This window comes from Trachemys scripta, chromosome 1, assembly GCF_013100865.1.
Source record: "Trachemys scripta elegans isolate TJP31775 chromosome 1, CAS_Tse_1.0, whole genome shotgun sequence".
NCBI classification, from domain to species: domain Eukaryota; kingdom Metazoa; phylum Chordata; order Testudines; family Emydidae; genus Trachemys; species Trachemys scripta.
In genome coordinates this window covers 118,443,890-118,466,629 of record NC_048298.1, presented here as the reverse complement: position 1 = coordinate 118,466,629, position 22,740 = coordinate 118,443,890, and the positions used below count along the sequence as shown (strand labels likewise).

Sequence of the window (22,740 nt, the reverse complement as noted above, 5' to 3'; positions counted from 1 at the left end):
AACAAGGCACTGCCTGCAGTGTCCACAATCTTTCTTTAAACACATGTTTCAAAAAGCACTCTTTCTCAAGGCCCAGGATTTGTGTTATTTCTCACAGAAGTTTTGTTAGTGAAAAATGTTGTCATTTTGAGCTTCACAAAATGTAGTAGAAATTAGTGGGTTTTTTCCTAAAACAGATTAGATCAGTGGTCCATCTAGTCTGGTATCATGCCTCTGGCCTTGAGGCTTTGAGGATAAGACCAAATAAACCATGTAATTGTGCAGTGTTGTACATGAAGAGAGAAATTCCTTCCTGACCCTTGCAAGGCCTTAGTTTATCCTTTGAAGCACATGATATGATTAGTTTGGGTTTTAAAAATGGAAATGGTGAATTTCACAAGCTCTTCCACAAAGTTCATTGTTAGATTTTAATCTTAATTGTAGATAACTTAATTTTTCTTGCACTTTCTCCCAGAAACCCATTTTTATACCTGTTTTACTGCTGACTATTAGGGGGAAAAAAATCAATGCATGAATTCTTGGCACTACTGAAGTCAGTGAGAGTTTTTCCATTGACTTCAGTGGGCCAGGATTTCACCCTGTCAGCACATAAGATATTCAGAAGGTTTAAAATGCAGCCCTCCCTGTACAAAGCTTAAGAAAACAGGGGTGGAGGGTTCAAACTTCCCTCCCAACAAACAGCTAGGCCATGAGACTGTAACACAACCCCTCCAGGGCTGCTATTCCAGCCTATGGGAATGCTAATCACTACCCCTCTGTGTAAGCATGGATCCAGTCACCCTACTCTGCCCTGTTCCCTGTGCCCCCTCCATATCAGCTTGTTTGTCATTAATGCAGAAATCCCATATGGTGCATACAGGTGGGGGGGAGTAACCTGCACAACCTCCTCTTCACTATCTGTCTATCTAAAGTACCTATTGGGCCCCCATTACTGTAGTAGATGGGCACCTCACAACCTTCAATGTATTTATCCCAGCAACACCTCTGCAAGGTAGGGAAGTTTTGTTATGCTCATTTTGTAGATGGAGAACCAAAGCATAGAAAATATAAAGCCCAAATCCTCAAAGGTGTTTAGGCACCTAGCTCCTATTGGAATCCGTGTGAGATAGGCGCCTAAACACCTCTGAGGATTTGGGCCTTGTCCAAGGTTACACAGGAAGCTGTGGCAGAGCAGGCAACTGAACCTAGGTCTCCTGGACCCAGGCTCGTGCTCTAGCCGTGAACCATCCTTCTACACTGGTATCCAAAACCCTCCACATCTGGCTGAATTTCACCTGAAATACACAGGTAAACACCAGACTCGTTTTTTACTGCAAACTTGGCAATTTGTCTTAAAATGGCAAAGAGGAAAACCAGCAAAGCAGAGTGCAAATAGTTGAGATAAGAATAAACCGAACACCTCAGGTGTCTTTTCATTCTGAATGTGCTTCTTAGGCCTGGTCCCCACTAAGTCCCCACTTCGGACTAAGGTACGCAAATTCAGCTACGTTAATAATGTAGCTGAATTCGAAGTACCTTAGTCCGAACTTACTGCGGGTCCAGACGCGGCACAGAGGCTCCCCCGTCGATGCCGCATACTCCTCTCGCCGAGCTGGAGTACCGGCTTCGACGGCGATCACTTCCGGGATCGATCTGGGATCGATTTATCGCGTCTTAACCAGACGCGATAAATCAATCCCAGAACATCAATTGCCTGCCGCCGGACCCTCCGGTAAGTGAAGACGTACCCTTAGTGTACATCTCCTTCTCGTAGGACTTCACAGGCCCTGTCCAAATTTGAGCCGAGCACAGTGAGCAAATCTGAATGCAATTCACATTTTTCATAGAATTAAAATATTTGACAGCCCTTCAATTTTATTTGTTTTAAAGGTGGACGTAATGAAGAATGCATATAATCAGGCTCTAGAATGTGATGAGGAGGAGGAGAATGGAGATAATATTTCACCAAAAGATGTTGGCCACAATATATACATACTGGCACATCAGGTATGTCTTTTGTTATTGTGTGTCTGAGTCTATAAAAGAGAAGCCTTAAAGGCTGCAAGATGTCATTAAATTCTACCCCGCTTCTGTGTGCATTAACCATTGAAGTTTTGCCTATGTAACGTCTGCAGGATCGAGCTTATATAGGATATCATTTTCTCTAGAGTGTCTTTGGGGCCAGGATCAAAGTGTGTGTGGTTTTTCTGTGTGCGTGGGCTGTGCTGAGATGTAAATAACATAGAATGAGCACTGTTGAGATGTAAATAACATAGAATGGAGCAGGTAATGTACACTCAGTTTATCTTCTTTTGTCATTTCCTACTCTGGGAGTCTTTGACTCATGTAAAAATAATTTATCTTAATTAAACCACAAATTGAATCAGATTATCATCAATTAGATTTTAATTCATGTCTTCTGTTCTTATATGAAATGAATGTTAATAAAATATTACTTTTATTTTACAGCTATTAATTTATTCAGGCAACATTAATAGTATGGCCATATGGGAATTTTGTTCCTTTTAGGATATGCTGTTGTTCCACTGGGCTCTCTTATCACACGTCTTTTGTGCACTGTGTAAAGGTGAAATACAGATTTTTATTGGTATGCCACAAATGAGAGAGAGTGAGATTTTTTTTTTCCCCCTGTGGAAAAAGAAAAGACTGCAACTTTAGTAATCAAGCCCTATAATAAAGATGGTACAGGCAGATAGTACTTGCTGTTCCATGTTAGGGACCTTATCTTTTGTTTTTAATTATTTTTTATTAAAGCAGGTACAGTTTAAAAATGTAGCAATATGGGAGTATTCTAAATAAATTGTCAGAGAATACAAAGTTAAGCATATTCCTTAAAATGTGAGTAATATTGAATAGAAGAAGAAAAGAGGACAGGTTATAATTGCACTAATAAGGTGAGAAATGTAAATTATGTACTGTGATAGACCCAGGCCAGTTGGGTACAGCAGAATAGCAGAAGGCAGATATACTGGCTACTGGATTAACAGTTTTCTGTTCCCTGACAGACCAGAGCAGGGGCTGCTCCAGGCTAATGAGAACACCTGACTCCAATTAACCCCCAAAGAGTCAGGTGAGGGCATTAAGCTAATGTGACCACCTGACTCTAATTAAGGCCCCGATGATACTATAAAAAGGGCTCACTCCAGTCAGGCAGGGGAGAGCCAGGGAGCCAGAGGAGAGGAAGTGCGGCTGAAGGGCTGGTTAATGAAGACACCCTCAAGTTATTGATAAGGGAGCCCTAAGGTAAGGGTGAAGAAGGGAGAAGCAGGAGAGCTGTGGGGAAGTGACCCAGGGAAATGTAGCAACTCTGACAGTGAAAGGGTGGCTGCCAACAGCTGCTACCATTAGGGTCCCTGGGCCGGAACCCGGAGTAGAGGGCGGGCCTGGTTTCCCCCCAACCCACCACTACAGGAACACCTCCTGGGAGGGGAAGTCAGGTTCCTGTCAGGACAGGAGGCTAAACTGTTCTAAAACAAGCCCTAGGGACAACAGAGACTGTGGGAGTTCTCTCACCAACCTCCTTGCTGGCTTATAATGAAAAGGGCTCAGTAGACTGTAACCCTGGCCCTAGAGAGAGAAGGGCTACGTGGAGGGTCACAGAGAGCCACTGAGGCTAGCATATACCGCCTATAAGCGCAGGACCCGCGGGGACAAGGTCAGAGCTCTGCCACAACTAGTGCCAGGAGTGGGATCGTGATTGTTCACAGCATGGCGGAACAAAGAGGTTTTTACTTAAAAAAAAAAAAAATGCACTGGGTTTTTGGGTTTGGGTTTTTTGTTTGTACCACCATGGAGGAGGTGGTGAGAGCGCTGGTGCAAGCCACAGTGGCCCAGCAGGAGGCAACCCGGGCTCAGGCGATGGTGCAACAGGAGTCCATGAGGTTACAGCAGGAAACCAACCAATTCTTAATGAGTCAGGCGACCCAAGATCGAGCCCTCTTGCGCGAGGTTGTGGACCAGCTGAAGATCCTTACCACCCAGGCCCGGGGGTCCAATGGGACGCGAACCCTGAGGGCCACCAGTTGTCTGCCAAAGATGACAGCAGACGATGATATAGAGACATATCTCCTCTCATTTGAAAGTACTGCTCAGCGTGAGGCATGGCCCCGGAGCAGTGGGCCAGCATTCTCGCCCCTTTTTTGTATGGAGAGGCCCAGAAGGCCTACTTTGATCTGCCCACTGAGGATGCCGCTGACTATTCCCGGCTGAGGGCAGAGATCCTAGCACGATCCGGGGTGACGGCAGCGGTACGGGCCCAGAGGTTCCAGGCTCCTCTGGTACCCCCACCGATCATCGAAGTTCTGTTCGAGCGGATCGCAATGGATCTTGTGGGGCCACTAGAGAAAACAACCCGAGGCCACCAGTATGTGCTTGTCATCCTAGACTATGTAACCAGGTACCCAGAAGCTGTCCCCTTACGAAGCACAGCTTCCAAGAGCATTGCCAAAGAATTAGTGGCAATCTTTGCCCGGGTAGGGCTACCAAAAGAAATCCTTACAGACCAGGGAACACCATTCATGTCCAAGTTGATGAAGGACTTGTGTTCCCTGCTCCATGTCCAGATCCTGCGGACCTCGGTTTACCATCCACAAACCGATGGTCTGGTGGAAAGATTTAACCAAACCCTCAAGGCCATGATAAGAAAGGTGGTAAGCAAGGGTGGAAAGATTGGGACAACCTACTACCATACCTCATGTTTGCCATCCGTGAGGTCCCCCAAGCTTCCACCGGATTCTCCCCCTTTGAGCTGTTGTATGGACGCAACCTCTGAGGCATCCTGGACATAGCCAAGGAAATTTGGGAGGAGGAACCCAGTGAGGGGAAGAATGTAATAAAACATGTACTACGAATGATGGACCGGATAGTCCAGGTCACTCCCATAGTGAGGGAGCACCTGGAGAAGGCCCAAGAGGCCCAGAGAACGTACTACAACCATCAAGCCAAGCTTTGTCAGTTTCAACCCGGTGACCGAGTAATGGTACTGGTACCCACGGCCGAAAGTAAGCTGTTGGCTCAGTGGCAAGGGCCCTATGAAATAGTTGAACCTATAGGGAAAGTAAATTACAAGGTGCGACAACCAGGACATCGAAAAGTAGAGCAGATATACCACGTCAACCTTCTGAAACCATGGCATACGCGAGAGGCGTGCACAGTGGTTCAAGAAGAGCTGCACTCAGGGAACAAAAACCCTGAACAAGTGAGGGTGTCTCCCGATTTAATGACAGCCCAGAAGAAAGAGGTAACTGAGATGATTGCCCAATATCAAGATGTATTCTTGATAAAGCCGGGTCGCACAACCGGGACACATCACCACATCATCACAAACCCTGGGGCCTGAGTAACTATGAGGCCCTACTGGGTGCCAGCAGCCAAAAGGGAGGAAATAAAAGCGGAAGTCAGGAAAATGCTGGAGATGGGGATCATTGAAGAATCCCACAGTCAGTGGTCCAGCCCAATAGTGTTGGTGCCCCCAAACCTGATGGCACCATAAGGTTCTGCAACGACTTCCGTCGACTAAACGAGATATCCCAATTTGATGCCTACCCTATACCCCGCATAGATGAACTAGTGGACCGTCTGGGGCTGGTTAATGAAGACACCCTCAAGTTATTGATAAGGGAGCCCTAAGGTAAGGGTGAAGAAGGGAGAAGCAGGAGAGCTGTGGGGAAGTGACCCAGGGACTTGACAAAGGGGTACTGGCAGATTCCCCTAGCCGAAGATGCCAAGGAAAAGACAGCGTTTTCTACAGCAGAGGGTCTCTTCCAATTTACAGTCCTTCCCTTTGGGCTACATGAGGCTCAGCTACCTTTCAGCGCCTCATGGACAAGTTATTACGCCCCCATACCAGTTATGCTGTGGCCTACTTGGATGACGTGGTGATTCATACCCCAGACTGGGAGACCCACTTGGAAAAAGTGGGGGCTGTCCTTGATACCTTCTGGCAAGCTGGCCTTACGGCAAACCCTGTTAAGTGCGCTGTAGGATTCATGGAGGCCAAATATCTTGGCTACGTGGTAGGAAAAGGTCTGGTAAAACCCCAACTGAATAAGTTAGAGGCCATCCAAAATTGGCCTCGGCCGAGTCGTAAGAAGCAGGTCCGAGCATTCCTAGGGATGGTGGGGTATTACCGGCGTTGCATCCCCCATTTTGCTACAAGGGCAAGTCCCCTAACAGACTTAGTGAAGGCCCGTGGTCCTGATCCAATCAGATGGTCCGATGCAGCAGAGAGGACATTCGAGGACCTACGGACTGCCCTCTGCAGTAACCCCGTATTGATAGCGCCAGATTTCACCAAGGACTTCATCCTACAGACAGATGCATTCGAGGTAGGGTTAGGGGCCGTCCTGTCGCAGATGGTTGGGGAGGAGGAACACCCAATTCTCTACCTCAGTAGGAAACTCCTTCCGAGGGAACAAAAATATGCAGTAGTAGAGAGAGAGTGCCTCGCCGTAAAATGGGCCATGGAAACATTGCGTTATTACCTGCTGGGGCGCAGATTTATCCTTGTGACTGACCATGCCCTTCTTCAATGGATGCAACGGAACAAGGAAAAGAACACAAGGGTAACCAGGTGGTTCTTATCCCTCCAACCTTTCCAGTTCGGCATAGAGCACAGAGCAGGAAGTCACCATGGCAACGCCGATGGCTTATCGCGTGTACACTGTCTGGTGTCCCAAGCTGCCCAACCCCTTGGTGTTGAGCAGGGGGAGGGATATGTGATAGACCCAGGCCAGTTGGGTATAGCAGAATAGCAGAAGGCAGATATACTGGCCACTGGATTAACAGTTTTCTGTTCCCTGACTGACCAGAGCAGGGGCTGCTCCAGGCTAATGAGAACACCTGACTCCAATTAGCCTGTAAAGAGTCAGGTGAGGGCATTAAGCTAATGTGACCACCTGACTCTAATTAAGGCCCCGCTGATACTATAAAAAGGGCTCACTCCAGTCAGGCAGGGGAGAGCCAAGAAGCCAGAGGAGAGGAAGTGCGGCTGAAGGGCTGGTTAATGAAGACACCCTCAAATTATTGATAAGGGAGCCCTAAGGTAAGGGAGAAGCAGGAGAGCTGTGGGGAAGTGACCCAGGGAAATGTAGCAACTCTGACAGTGAAAGGGTGGCTGCCAACAGCTGCTACCATTAGGGTCCCTGGGCTGGAACCCGAAGTAGAGGGCGGGCCTGGGTTCCCCCCAACCCACCACTACAGGAACACCTCCTGGGAGGGGAAGTCAGGCCCCTGTCAGGACAGGAGGCTAAACTGTTCTAAAACAAGCCCTAGGGACAACAGAGACTGTGGGAGTTCTCTCACCAACCTCCTTGCTGGCTTATGATGAAAAGGGCTCAGACTGTAACCCTGGCCCTAGAGAGAGAAGGGCTACGTGGAGGGTCACAGAGAGCCACTGAGGCTAGCATATACCGCCTATAAGCGCAGGACCCGCGGGGACAAGGTCAGAGCTCTGCCACAGTACATTTTTGTGTCTTCAACATGTTCAATGAAGGGCTCTCATTCCTATTATGTTATGGAGAGCCATGTTCTACTCTTACACTACCTGCAGTGCCCCTATCAAAGACAATGGGAATTTTCAGAGGGGTAGCCGTGTTAGTCTGAATCTGTAAAAAGCAACAGAGGGTCCTGTGGCACCTTTAAGACTAACAGAAGTATTGGGAGCATAAGCTTTCGTCATAACCTCACTTCTTACCCACGAAAGCTTATGCTCCCAATACTTCTGTTAGTCTTAAAGGTGCCACAGGGCCCTCTCTTGCTTTTTAATGGGAATTTTGTGGACCTTGCATCTTGTATAATCATTTGCACCAGTGGGAACATTTTACACCCACTTTGTGCTTACCGTTCCTGGTATCAATGACTACACAAAGTTCAGGACAATGGGGAATGAGGCCTTGAGAATAGAATATAGGGCTAAAGCTATATAAGAAAAGATTGCTGGGATACTGCCCTGCCAGGGGCTATGCAATCACCACTAAGAAAGCAACACCAATTCCATATGTCTGATCTTTGGTGAGGCATTTTGGTCACATCCTGGATCTTGGCAACAATTTACTGAGCCCCTTCGTGCCCTGCAGAAGGAGGCAGGGATATTGGTTTGGCAGGAAAACCTATGCTTGATGTACAGATTTTACAAAACTGACTGATTTCCCTTCCTGCAGTTGGATATCCCAATAAACACATCTATATATGATTATGTGTACAGCCGTGCAGAACACCATACAGCCACATAACAGAGCATTAGACGACTAAACCATGCTATTTAGGCCCTTCCCCCCCACCCATGTTAATGAAAAGCTATAATTTTTGGCACATGAAAATAAATCGTTGACTACCAAACTCTTTCTACATGTGTCCTTTCAATCACTCTGGGCTGGGCAGGATATGAACTTTTGTCCCTCATGAGTAAGATCATTGTTGCCTAGTTCCTATCCTGACTCTGTTCTCTAAACACCTTCTAATGCTATCTTATATATAAACAGCTTACTGGTGACTGTACCCTCCGCTCCGTGTAGCTGACCTAATTTACATCATATTTCTTTGCTCTGCTCCTTGCAGTTTCATTGTTAGTTTTTTATCGTTTTCACAATTGGTACAGCTTTTCAGCTTCTTCCGTGTGGCCACCTACTCTGGTTACAGCATCTGTACCATTCTAGCAGCAGAGTCTAGATTAGAGTTCCTCTTTTTACCATCACAGACTCATACACAGACAGTTTATTTTGGAGCACTCAGACTTTCCGTTTTTGTCGTTGCTCTTTTAAAGGCTGGAGTGGGTTCTGCATTTTGCCACCACGACATCCTTCCCTGCCCTTCCTGTGGTTGGTTTTACCAGAAGCAAAAGACTTTCTTGTAAATGTCTGACCTGCTATGCACAGAAAGATATAAATACATCACAAGAAAGGTTGAGGACTGAGTTATGGTCCCACAGTGCAGTGCAAGACACAGAAGACCCCTTACTGTTAACTGTGCATCATCATGTTGGTCAACATTTCTTCTTTTCCCCACCCTGCCCTCACATCTCTTGTCTATCATTCCCGTCCTTCTCTGCAGACCATGTGGGACTATTGTTCATCCTGGTTCCCTTCCACTGACTTCATCCCTTTCCTGGCCCTACTGCTTCCCACTCTTCCTGTCCCTTGCATTGTAAGCAGAGTGGGGAACTCAAACCAGAGAAAACAAAACTGAGCCACCCCCAGGGGACCAGCATAATCTGCACTCCCATACTGGAGTGGGGGTTCCAAATGCAGCCTTTCTGTTGCTCACAGCAGTACAGAGTAATGACGCAAATGGGTACTCGATATCGTGTGCTGGAAACCCCCCATTATTACCAGATGTTTCACAAGAATCTACTGTGGCCAAACATTCCATTTGTCTGTGTCGTGTTCAAGCTCCTTGCTCAGAGCCAAACTTTGAGTTTTTCTCACTTACTTCTTTTTCAAGTTCCTCCAACACTCTTGGATGAATACCATCCAGTTCTGGTGAGTTCTTGATGATCAGTGTTTGTTCCAGTACCTCCTCTTGTCACACCTCAATCAAAGGGAATCTGCCTGGTGTTTATAGTAATAATTTAAAATATAGATTATGCTAAATCAAGCTGACTTCTCTTTTGTGATATTAGAAAGCCTCTCAGTAAGGAGAACTCAGATAGCGTGATGTGTCTGTGATGTGATGTAAATGTAGACTTTACAAAGGCTTCTGAAACAAGTAGCACATAAAAGTTTGATCTGTACACTGGCCCTTCTACGTCTGGAATGTCAAACCAGATAGTTAATTGGTTAAATGGTGCAACAAAAATGTCTCCGTGCATAGCACAAAGAAACCATCCTGATTTTCCAGTACTGGTTCGAGACTGCACAGCTGGCTATTAAAGGCTTTCAAAAGTTAATAAACTGAGCAAACTTTGCTGTTGCAGTCATCTAGGATAATAAAAACAATGAGGAGTCCTTGTGGCACCCTAAAGACTAACACATTTATTTGGACGTAAGCTTTCATGGGCTAAAACCCACTTCATCAGATGCACGGAGTGAAAAATACAGTAAGCAGTATATATATTACAGCACATGAAAAGAGGGAGTTGCCTTACCAAGTGGGAGGTCAGTGCTACTGAGGCTCCCGATCCAGCAAAGTATTTAAGCAAATGCTTAATATTGAGCCCATGATTGAGTGCTTTGCTGAACTGGGGCCAGAGAGAGAATAACTATGAAACACCACAATGTCTTTTTTGAGCAGATTATGACTTCCTAGAAAACAGAAGATTTTTTATAAGGTTAAATTAAAAGTTTAGTTAAATACCAAGGGAGTGCCAGAACTACTTATGTAAATGCGACAATCTCCTGATGGCACCGAGACCTGATGAAAGGATGGTTTTCTCCCACCTCGTGTGGTTAGAAGAAATTAACACTGCTTGATATCAATGCAGGTATGGAGCATAAACAAACATCAGCTTGAACCAAACAGTCTCCTGATAGCCTGGCACAGTTGGAAGTTCCCTTTCATTGATATTTTCTTAAAATAAACAAAGGGGAAAACTAAACATACAGTAGCAATTTGAGTTAATGGGTAACTCATACACATTCCCGTCTGGTGCTAATTATCAATGGAGTGAGGGAAACAAGTAATTCGGCCTTGTACATTTGAATTGCTAAAATATATTAGCTGTAGAATAAAGATTCCTTGGTCAAACGTAGCATGAAATATCTAATCTCCTTATTTCCATGTTTACTATGTGTAAGGGTAGATTAATAGGTTATATGCATAAAGAATATTTGTTAAATAGACAATTGATGGCCTGCATTTATATTTTGGGAATAATAGTGCCCTACAGCCTATTCAATAAAAATAATTAATAATTTTGTCAGTTCAAATAGGACTGGTTTGATAATGAGACCTTTATTAAGGAAAAGTTTCAAGTAGTAGTTGAAATTCTGGTTACCCACATAGTTAAAAATATAAGCAGCACACGGCCATATAAGGTTCTATGACTATCTACTTTAACATATTAAACTGTTATATTTCCTCCAGTAGATCTGAGCATAGCAGGGGCAGAGATCATCCTTTGTTCTGTGTTTGTACAGTGTCTGGCACAACAGAGTTCTGGTCCACGACTGGGGCTCCTAGCTACCACAGTACAAATAATAATAATTCTGGAAATATTTAGGAATCACGTTTGCCTTTTATAGCATATTCTTTTTGAGGGCTTCAAATCACTTTAAAACATTAACTGCTTACAACCCTGTGAAGTAGGATGCAAAAGCGGTGATGGCAACAAGTCATTGGCCTTGATGGGAAAAGAAGCCAGGTTGCCTGATTCCTAATCCTTAGCATTAGCTGGTCCGCCTCTCATGCTAACTCAGTACCAGGTACTATACTAATGAGGAGGAATTGGCATTCAATACATCAGAAAGGCATCATTGCTGGTATCTTATCATTCCTTAAAGGAGACTGTTAAGCCTATTTTTAAAAATATACTTTCCTGTGCTGCTGCTAATATAGATTGTTAAAGCTGGGAGAACTTCAGTCATATGACTGGCTGTTTGTGCGTGGGGGGAGGTGGTATTGATTCTTACTAGGGGGGAGTTATTTTTGGTTTGAGGGTGTAGAGCAGCTGTTGGCTTTCTTTGGGTTGGTAACACTTGAATTTTGGTAGAGGTACGTATAGCTTTGCATAGGCCCTTTCTTGTGTGTGTTATACATATAAATAAATAAGTAAAAACATATTGAATACAGACAAATATAATTTTGTGTCAGGGCAAAGGAGAGTCACAGGTAGGAGATTGAAGTGATGGAGCTAAACAGGCTTTCCATGATTCAATGGCTGTGGAAGCTAAGGAGCATTATTGTGGTTGTGTACGACCAGACACGAGGTAAGATCACTCAGTGCATCTTGGCCTTTGGTACAGGAATCCAGGGTTTCTGAGTTGGCTGTGCAGCCAGCAGTAGACAACAGAGCAGTGTTTCCTCAGGAAGGAAGTGTGACCAGAATCAGGAATACATTTGTGGTGAAATTGACTGACTGGGCTGAAAAGAAATGCTGCTGAAGAAGACAGAAGTGGATTACTTAATGAAGCATTTAAAAGAACCCACAACAAGACCAAAACAAGGAAATAGGGCGGGAGAAGGACTGCAGTTCCCACACTAAGGGTCTCCATTAACTGTGTGACACATGAACACCAGGTGATTCCAAGGAAAAGGAGTGGATGGGAGCCACGTGAGAGAGGAATGTGACTCCATGGAATGTCTTTTCCCCTCTCCTCACTAGTGTGTCAGCATTCCCTCAGTACCATCTGTGACATAAGTAAGGCACTACTGAGGTTCACTGTGTTCCAGTGGCTTCCAGCTGTGAGGAACAGCCTTAAGTTCCAGCAAGAACCCCTTGGTTTATGGTACATCTACGCAGCCCATGGCAGTGAGCCTCCCAGCCCAGGTCAACGGACTTAAGCTCGCAGACCTCGCACTACCGCGCTAAAAAACAGTGTTGATGTTGCAGCTCGGGCTGGAGCTTGGGTTCTGACACCTAGAGTAGGGGGGATGGGCTTCAGAGCCTCAGCCTGAGATGCAGCTTCAGAGCGCTGTCTACACAGCTCTTTTCAGTGTGGTAGCGCAAGCCCAAGTCTTGGAAGGCTCGATTGTGCAGGCTGTGTAGACGTAACCATGGAGTATGGCAGTGGAAAGTGCTCATAGAGTCATAGACGATTAGGGTTGGAAGAGACCTCAGGAGGTCATCTAGTCCAACCCCCTGCTTAAAGCAGGACCAAGCTCAACTAAATCATTCCAGCCAGGGCTTTGTCATGTTACATGGGACATACATACTGTATCAGTTCATCTTCCTGGTCAGCACTACCAACTTTTGTAGATATGCTGGCTGTTGGTGGACACACCACCACCACCACTGGAGGGGAGATAACCATTTTGTGCCTTAATACCCCCACTCCCCATTAGCAGACTTAGTGTTGTTGGGGCTGTGTTTCTGCTGACAGCTACCTGCTGTTAAATGTGACCCATGAACTATTTAAAATTGTTATAATCATTTGATTTTTTTTAAATAAACCTGTGCCTAATTTACTCTAAAATGTATCTGTGATATATGGGAGCAGGAACTCCAAAAATAAGGCACAAGTACAAAGTAACTGGTTTGCAGCTGGTGTAAATGAAGCTACCCTGATTTACAATAGGTGAGGATCTGATCCTTTTAATCTATAGGTAACGCCAATTTTTGTACAGCCGACTGTTTCCACATTTTGCAGCACAGCGTGAGGGTTCGCAAGACGTTTAATAGGAATGACTCCTCCCAAACAGCTGTTTGTACGTAAAGAAAAGCATTGTACATACTTACAGGAGCATTGCTAAGTTTTTCGTTCAGAGCATGATCCAGTGGAGATGGCACTGGACTGGGAATGAGAAGATCTGGGTTTAGGTCCTGGCTCCGGCCCTGACTTTCTTGTCATCTTGGCCAAGTCACTTCACCTGTTTCCCCTCCCACCCTTTTATCTGTCTTGTCTATTTAGGTTGTAAGCTCTTTGGAGCAAGGATTGTCTTTCATTGCGCGTTTGTGCAGCGCCTAGGAGAGCAGGGCCCTGATCTTTGTTGAGACAAATAGTGAAGAATAATAGAATCTTAGAATTCCACCAGTCCTGTGGGATGAGTTCCATAGAGTAACTCAGAATTCCTTTGAAAAAGTCACTCTCTCCCTGCAAGGCAAGTGGAATTTAAGGCTTCAGCACTATACTTTTAGTGGGCATTTGCTGAGGCTTGCAGTTTTCCTTCCTAGCAGAAAAGCATTAGCTGATCACATTGCCAAGGCAAGGAGCTAATGGGGACCTGTCCCAGGAACCGTGACTGTCAGGAGACTCGTATCCTGGGCTGCCAGACCTGAAACTTCTTGTGGAACTTCTATTTTCCGCATGTTGTTTTGTAGTTCTCATCCTGATGAGACAGTCTATGGCATCAAAATGACACTGGCTAATTAAATGTCAGCAGAATCAGAAGCTGTTGCAAGGCTTTTACACTCAGATTGCCAAGACTGAAACAGAAACCAAGGAGGCACATCACCCTCCCTGCAGCTCATTAGGAGAGTCTATATCTCTACCTTCAACCAACTCCAGTGTATAGATCCAGTATGGAGGCTGCCACAGGGCCTTGAAACTAATGAGCCCCTGAAAGCTTAAACAAATGTCTGAGGCTGCCGTTCATTGGCAGGTAGAATCCTTGGCAACTTGTTCTGCACCTTTCTTTTCCTATTTTGTTTACATTGGCTTCCAGCTATTACCCCATCATTTAAGATCCAATTCCAAAATGGAATTGAATAATATGGGTCCTAGTGCCCCTGAGTAGTCCCACTGACTTTAGAGAAGCTCCTTGGGGTTGGAAGTGGCCATGCTTAGACCAGTGGTTCTCAAATGTTTGTACTGGTGACCCCTTTCACACAGCTAGCCTCTGAGTGCGACCCCCTTTATAAATTAAAAATCCATTTTTATATATTTAACACCATTATAAATGCTGGAGGCAAAGTGGGTTTGGGGTGGAGGCTGACAGCTCATGACCCCCCATGTAATAACCTCGTGACCCCTGAGGGGTCCCGGCCCCCAGTTTGAGAACCCCTGGCTTAGAGGATCCCATTAATAGGCTTGGGTCCAATGCGTGGTGCTTACTTTCATTTCCCTCAAAATTTAATAAGGTCAAATGTATCAGTTGATCTCACATACATCCTCTGTTTGGGGACTATATTGCATTAACATGGAAGTAGACATGATTAACCGGGCAGGGGGTTTCCTATCTCTAACTTCAGTTATCCGGTGTCCATATGATTTGTGGTTCTTAAGATCTCTGTATCTGGGAGATACAGTTTACTGTAGAATAGAGGCCCATAAGGCGTACTAGAGGGAATACTGCTAGTATTCATGTGTGGTTCTGCTATGAAAAGTAGCTGTGTAAGATGCCAGAGAGACTTGTTGCTCACTCTGTGCATCCACGGTCCTATCTGCTCACCTTAGTGACAAAAGTAGATAGTTTGTTACTTTTTTGGGAGAAGGAGCTGGATTTTCTTCTGGCTCCCATTTCACCAGCAGAATTTTTAGCTGAGTTCCTACTGCAGGACCAGTTCCTTATTGGACCAGATCCTCAGCTGGTGTAAATTAGAATAGCTCCATTGCAGTCAACAGAGCTACACTGATTTGTACCAGCTGAGAATCTGTCCCATTGCCTTCATGTTCTGCTCTCGGTTACACTGAAGCCATACTGCCAGTAACAGTGTAACGAAGGGCAGCACTTATCCTGCAGAATCTTCATTACTGGTGGCAATATCTGAACCAGAAAGAACACTGCTCAGCTTTCAGGCTGAGTTTGCAGAGATGAGAGTTATGGGGAGAAAATCATTCTACCTGTAAAGTGAACAAATCTGATCCAGAAGTCTTTGAGAGACAATAAACGATGAACCCCACAGCACCATTTTTGAGTCACTTTTCAAAGTGGACTGCACTTTGTTACCATAAACCTCAGTGCATAATATTGTCTGCACAAAAATATATGTAATATACCACTGCCATTGTTTATATTGCAGCAGAGGCAATAATATAAATATACACAGTATTGAATTGTAACCATACTGCCATAGATGAAGTCTTAAATCAGAGGCTGAGCTGAGACTCGTGAGTTACAGGTGATCTGCAAAGGACTTGCATAAAATGGGGTTATTGCCCTTTAGTGGGGAGTGCAATCATATTGAAATTTCCAGCTTGCAAACTCTGGTTTAACAGCTGGCTACGTTTTCTTTACATCAAGAATAAGATGGAAAATTACGTAGGACACCAGTAGTATCTCAGGGTAGAAACAGACACTTAATCATGGTGGCTTTTGCTCTCATGCATAGGATTGTACAAACTGGGGTCCAGTTTTTCCACCTGGTGTATGGCTAGTGACGTTAGGATGATTTTTTCCTCTGGATCACCTGCTGAGATGAGGCTGGCACATCCTGCATCATTGATTTGCTGTGGTTGCCAAGAGTGAGCATCAGTTGCCCACCAGTCTCTTCTTTCTATGTTTCTATCTGTTGATCATCATTTAGTTGCTGGCTAACACCAATAGCTCATATCTGATGAGTAGGACTAAGATGTGTCTGTCTAGGATGAAGGTTGCACCTCGACCGCTCACTTTCCTTTGCTTTCTTAGCATATGCTGCTAATTCATAGCTGGCTGGTTCAAATATTGTCCAGATGACTGCAGTAAAGAGGTGGGATTTGGAAAGGGAATATCATCACATTTTGTTTTGCCTAGTCCTCTCCCCATTACCAAGCCCTGAAAACAGCTATTCTGTTTTTTGTTCTGTTAAGTGGACGGATGAGGCAAAAGTCCAGCAGCACTATTTAAAATAGTGGGAAGGCTGTGCCATACTGGCTGCTGGAAGAAGCATCTCGTCTGCTTTCCTGCTCCTTTCTTTCACGTGGTCAACTCCCCACTCCTGCCTCACCTTCCAGTATGTGCATAACAATCCCCACTGGTGAATAGAAAAAGGCGAGTGAGTTTGGACAGTTGTGAATTCTCTTTGCAGGGCTCAGCTGCCTGTTGTCCACTTTAATCCAATTTGTCTTTGGGCAAGAAAACTTTTGTCAAGAAGTAGTTTTCTGTGCTTTGAGAAGTACCTGTTAAGGAGGTTGGGATACGAACAGGATTTGCCATATAATTTGGAGGACCTGAACAAGAGCATGGTCCCAAGCAGGAGATATCATGCCATAAGTTGCACTTGTCTTGCTGCCAGAGCAGAGGAGGTTGTCTGGCAGTAACCTTTTTCCTCTGCTTCCAGTCCCACGGCTGTAGAAGGCGGCAAGGCCATCCCAAGACTTAGAGAGGATGTGGGGCCCCCAAAAGAGCAGGGTAGTAAGCAGCTGCCTGCTTTGCTTGTGTGGATATTTAAATTACTTTTTTTTTTAGACTCTACTTGTTGGACAGCTGTAGATCGAGAGATTGCAGAGAAGTGCTATTTCCCATTCTACTTCTGCTTAGAATAAGAAAAGAAACCAAAAGAGGAACATGCTTTCAAGCAATAGAATTGAGAGCTCCTGGAAGGGCGATGCTTTCTTTTCTCCAGTTTTTAATATATTGTCCTGGTGGCCTTCATGAGGAGGAGAGCGAAGCTCTTCAACTCTTTAGGTGGGGAATCCTGTGGGTAGGAACCTACCTCTGCTTGGGGTGGGCACTGCTTTCTGCTGGCTGGATGCTGCTCAGTGTACTGGGCTTTCAGATGAGCCCGTAGCGTCCACTTATTCTGGGCACTTTGGTTCATTGGCCTCTCAAAGAAGTTGCAAGTGATTGAGGTCTTTCCCCTTACAGTGGCTGTGAATTAGCCCTCCCCCCCATTGGTAAGGAGGGGGTCTTCCCAGTCCTGTCTCCACTCCTCTTCGTCCTCCACCTCCCCTCATTCATTCTTTGCTCCTCCTTCATCTCCTAGTTCTTTCCCTCTTGCATCCCATCCACCTCCTTCACTCACATAGTTCACAGAGTTTAGTCTAAGAAGGCTGCTATGCTACGGCCTGATACTCACACTTCCTCCACAAGTGAATTTTGTTTTGTCATGAAACAAATTTTAGCTACGGGCCTGAAAATAGTTTCCCACAAACTTTGCTAGTAAAAGGGGTGATGAATAAGACAATTTGCAGTTGGGTTTCTAATTCACTGCAGTATGTGGAAATAATTTTTCCTGGTCTTCATGCTGCTCTCATCAGGCATAAAAGAAGCAGAGGAAACATGACTTCAAAATGCTCAGAGTGTTACAAACATTATAACAAGAATAATTTGTACTTGACTACAGTAGTGTCTCTCATGTGAGAATGTCAGTGTTTCACAGGCTTTAATTCTTCCTACCTTGTAGGCTAGATAATTTATTCCCATCTTACAAATGTGGAAACGGAGGCCCAAAGCGGTTAGGTGATTTGTCAGAGGTTACACAAGAAGTCTGGGAAAGTCAGCAGTTGAGAATCCAAGGAGCCTGGACTTCCAGTGTCTGGCTGATATCACAAGCTGCCAGGGGAAGATTGGCTCTGAACTCTTTCAACTACTAAATACTGTATAATCATCTGAATGAAAATCTCTTAATACTTGATTCTAGGGTCTCCCTTTGCCCAATCCCAGCTGTTCCCAATGTTTGTTAACAGATTGTTTGCTTTCAGTAAAGTACAAAGGTGTTGCTCTATGAAACTGTAATGACTTTTGGAAAGGAAGCTGTCCTGTGCATTGGTGAAAGCTCTGTTCAATTCCTATTGGAACATGGGGAGTTGAGAAGTCATCATTACTGTTTATCAGAGCCAGCTGGAATAAAATTTTCTGCTTAATTATGTTTAAGGTGATACTTCAGTTTTTCTTTCTTTCTTCATTAACGGCGCTCAGTCTTATCTCTCCCATATACAATGAATTGGCCTATGAGCACCCCTGTGCTCCCATGTCCCATCACCCTGTGCGTCATTTTCTCTCTCCTGTCCTTTTCTGTTTTTTTCTTATCTTGTTTTTTACTCTTTTTTTTGTTTTGTTTTGTAGTCCTTTTTGTCTCTCTGGTTCCTTTCCTCAGTGGCTCCTCTTCCTCATTCTATCTCTCAGCAGAAAGCTAAATGTTCCTTGGATTGGCAGGAGGGACCATCAATGGTGATGCTGTGGTACCAAATCTTATGCAGCTTGGTGGCTCTGTTGAGTTACCAAGAGGGCTGGGGGGGGGGGGAAAGGGATAGCTTGCACATTGTTCCCTAGAGCCTTCTTCTTTAAGAGGCAGTGCACAAGCAGTAGCAGCTTTCAAGGATCTATCTGCTTCTACTCACAGCTGCAGGAGCATTTTTGCAGTAGCAAGGTGGGACAGATCTGAGATTATGCAGTTTACTCTGCTGCTCTCATTTGATCCCTTTCACCCTGGATAAATTCTAGTGTTATGTAGGTTGGCAACACAGTCTGATAACCAGTGGAATAACTATGAAAATGTTTTATGAATCATTTAAATAGGAGAATTGTTTCCAGTTTATAATATAATTTCTTAATATTTCTTAACATCCTAAATTATAAACACTTGTAGACACAGAAGCTGTTTTTGTTTGTATTGGTTTAAAAACATAAGAATGGCCAGACTGCATCAGACCAATGGTCCATCTAGCCCAGCATCCTGTCTTCCGACAGTGTCTGGTGCCAGATGCTTCAGAGGGAATGAACAGAACAGGGCAATTTATTGAGTGATCCATCCCCTGTCACCCAGTCCCAGCTTCTGGCAGTCAGAGGTTTAGGGACATCCAGAGCATGGGGTAGCATCCCTGACGATCATGGCCAATAGCCTATGATGGACCTATCCTCCAGGAGTTTATCTAATTCCTTTTTGAACCCAATTATACTTTTGGTCCTCACAGCTTCCCCTGGCAATGAGTTTCACAGGTTCACTGTGCCTTGTGTGAAGGTGTACTTCCTTATGTTTGTTTTAAATCTGCTGCCTATTGATTTAATTGGCTGACCCCTAGTTCTTGTGTTATGTGAAGAGGTAACCCTCTCCACTCCATTCATGATTTTATAGGCCTCTATCATATCCCCCCTTAGTCGCCTCTTTTCTAAGATGAACAGTCCCAATCTTTTTAATCTCACCTCATATGGAAGCTGTTCCATACTCCTAATAATTTTTGTTGCCCTTCTCTGTACCTTTTCCAATTCTAATGTACCTTTTTGAGATAGGGCAACCAGAACTGCACACAGTATGCAAGGGGTTGGTATACCACAGATTTATATAGTGGCATAATGATATGTTCTGTCTTATTACTTGTCCCTTTTCTAATGGTTCCTAACATTGTTCGTTTTTTTGACTGCTGCTGCACATTGAGTAGATATTTTCAGAGAACAATCCATGATGACTCTAAGATCTCTTTCTTGAGTGATAGCTAATTTAGACCCAATCATTTTGTCTGTATAGTTGGGATTATGTTTTCCAACGTGCATTACTTTGCATTTATCAACATTGAATTTCATCTGCCATTTTGTTACCCAGTTTAGTGAGATCCTTTTATAACTCTTCACAGTCAGCTTTGGACTTAACTATTTTGAGTAATTTTGTATTGTCTGCAAACTTTGCCGCCACTTTGTTTCCAGATCATTTATGGATACATTAAATAGCACTGGTCACCGTACAGATCCTTGGGGAATCCTATTATTTACCTCTCTCCAGTGTGAAAACTGACCATTTATTCCTACTCTTTCTTTCCTGTCTTTTAATCAGTTACTGATCCATGAGAGGACCTTCCATTACTATTCCTGTTATGCTTTGACTGCTTACTTTGCTTAAGAGGTTTTAATGAGAGAACGTGTCAAAGGCTTTCTGAAAGTTCAGGTACACTACATCTACTGAATCACCCTTGTCCACCTGTTTGTTGACCCTCTCAAAGAATTTTAATAGATTGATGAGGCATGATTTCCCTTTCCGAAAGGTGTGTTGACTCTTTCCCAAGAAATCATATTCATCTATGTGTCTGATGCTTTTGTTCTTTACTGTAGGTTCAACCAATTTTGCCTGGCACTGAAGTTAGGCTTACTGGCCTATAATTACCAGGATCGCATCTGGAATCTTTTTTTAAAAATTGGCATTACATTAGCTATCCTCCAGTCACTTGGTACAGAGGCTGATTTAAGTGATAGCTTACCTACCACAGTTAGTAGTTCTGCAATTTTATATTTGAATTCCTTCAGAACTCAAGCCAGAGTTTAAAGCACTCTTCCCCAGGAATTAAAACATATAAGATAAAATCTACAAAACTTTTATTCAGCACGTTTCCAGGGAACTGACTCTCTCAGAAGAACTCAAGACATTTTACCCAGTTATTTGGTAAGATACCAGGCCTGACTCTCATTAACACCAAAGCCCCTTTACACCCTTCTGGCAGTGGAAAGGGGCCTTAAAGTTGGCATAAATTATATTTACATTCACTTTTGCACATTTGTTTTGCTATAGTGGTATAAAGGAACTATAATATAAATTGAGACTCACGTCCACCATCTATATCAACCTGTTGTTTCTAACACCTATTTATATGACCCCTCCCACCTCACCAAACCTCCTTTAGAACCTGATGGATCCAAACCCAGTGAAATCAATTGGCATTTTTCAATTGATTTCACTGGGTGCTGTATTAGGCCCCACATGCCAGTGAGAAAGAATGTGCTCTCAAGCAACCCCAGAAGGTTAATGAATTAGGACAAGGAGCTGACATACAATGCTTGACTGTGTGGAAGTGTTTATTTTACGAAGATAATGGAAGGTGAAAAACTACTTCTGAAATATCATTTTCCTAACAATTTTTCAATGTACATTTTCTGTTTGCAAGACAATCTGGTATCTCAACTCAATAAACCATATGAATTTCAACAGATTTTAAATCACTTTTGATTTGATAACATTAAAATAACTGCATTTTTCTTCAAAGATATCTTGATGTAAAACAAAACATATTTTGTTTTGACACTTTACTGCAGTGTTTTCCAAAGTCCTGAAAGCTAATAACCCTTCAGGAAATTGACCAGTGTGTCCTTTCATGCAACTTGCTAAGGTCTAACCATCTTATTTCATACACCTTCTGCAGCTGCTATACACCCCCATCCCTCCCCTCGCACCCCCTGCAAAAAATGGAGAAGTCTACCCATGCACCACCATTGGCTAACTCTGGAGGGCATGCCCCACTTCTGGGAAACTCTGGTTTGCTGTATAATAGAATCACAGAAGTTAGAGATGGAAAAGACCATTCCCTCTACATGCCAATGCAGGACCGTCCCCTAAAATACATTTCCAGTGCTTTGTATCAGCACTCCATACCACACAAACTTTCTTTGTTTAAGTTATCAGTTTGTGACTACATTATCACTGTTATTACTATGGCCTTGATCCTGTGGAAAGCTCTGCACGGATGCAAGGGCTGCTGGCATAGAGTGCTTTATGCATCTGGCCCTGTAAGTTCTTTACATAACAAATGTACAGGCATGAAGATAGAGCTATAGACAATGTTATGGTTTGTTAAAGTAAGAGACTTGTGCTATCTTGCCTTTATTCTCTCTCTCCTATTGGGTTTCTATCTTTTAAATGTGGACCTTGGCAGGTTGTTGCCAGTACCATGTGTTAGTTCATTTTATAATTATATTTTATATATATTCTAATGCCCAGGCTCCCCAGTCATGCGCCAGTACCCCATTGTGCTAGGCACTGTATAAAGACAAAACAAAAATACAGCCACTGCCCCCAAAGAGCTTACAATCTAGACAAGACAACAGAAGGATATAGATAGACAACAATCCTATGACTACTGAGATTGTGTGTGACTAAGAACATGTTACATCGAACCACGGTGCACAATTTTAAAATGATTTTCCTTTTGCTCTGTCAGGGCTCCTTAAATTGTGTCAGCACTTCCCAGTCTTTCAAGAATGTTCTTTATTAGCAGCACTCAGACCATCGTTGAAATCCCAAACCTACTCTTCAGATCATTTTGCCTCTCTCCAATATTAACTTTGGCCTTGTCAGTACCCCATTCAGCAGTCAGTCACAACGGTGTAGCTGCACCAGTGTAAACCCCACGAGTGGACAAGAAAAGCCACCATTTATACTAGTTGAGTTTACCCTCATTTCAGTCCTACTCAGATTTGCTCTCCTACAGCTTTAAGGTTGCTGCCCCCTGCCTGCTGAATCCCAAATGTTGTTGTTATAAAGCCTAGGAGCTCCAGTCAGGGCTCAGGACTCCATTGTGCTAGGCA

General features: G+C 44.0%; 1 protein-coding gene across 4 annotated transcripts in view; it reads left to right on the top strand.

Annotated features, from left to right (window-relative positions):
- ITPR2 (inositol 1,4,5-trisphosphate receptor type 2) overlaps positions 1-22,740 on the top strand; it is a 341,154-nt gene that overhangs the window by 257,414 nt on the left and 61,000 nt on the right. For all 4 annotated transcript variants that reach the window (XM_034782924.1, XM_034782916.1, XM_034782942.1 and 1 more), the window contains exon 45: positions 1,870-1,986. In XM_034782924.1, coding sequence (XP_034638815.1) covers positions 1,870-1,986 — 117 coding nt within the window. The remainder of the gene's footprint in view (positions 1-1,869; positions 1,987-22,740) is intronic.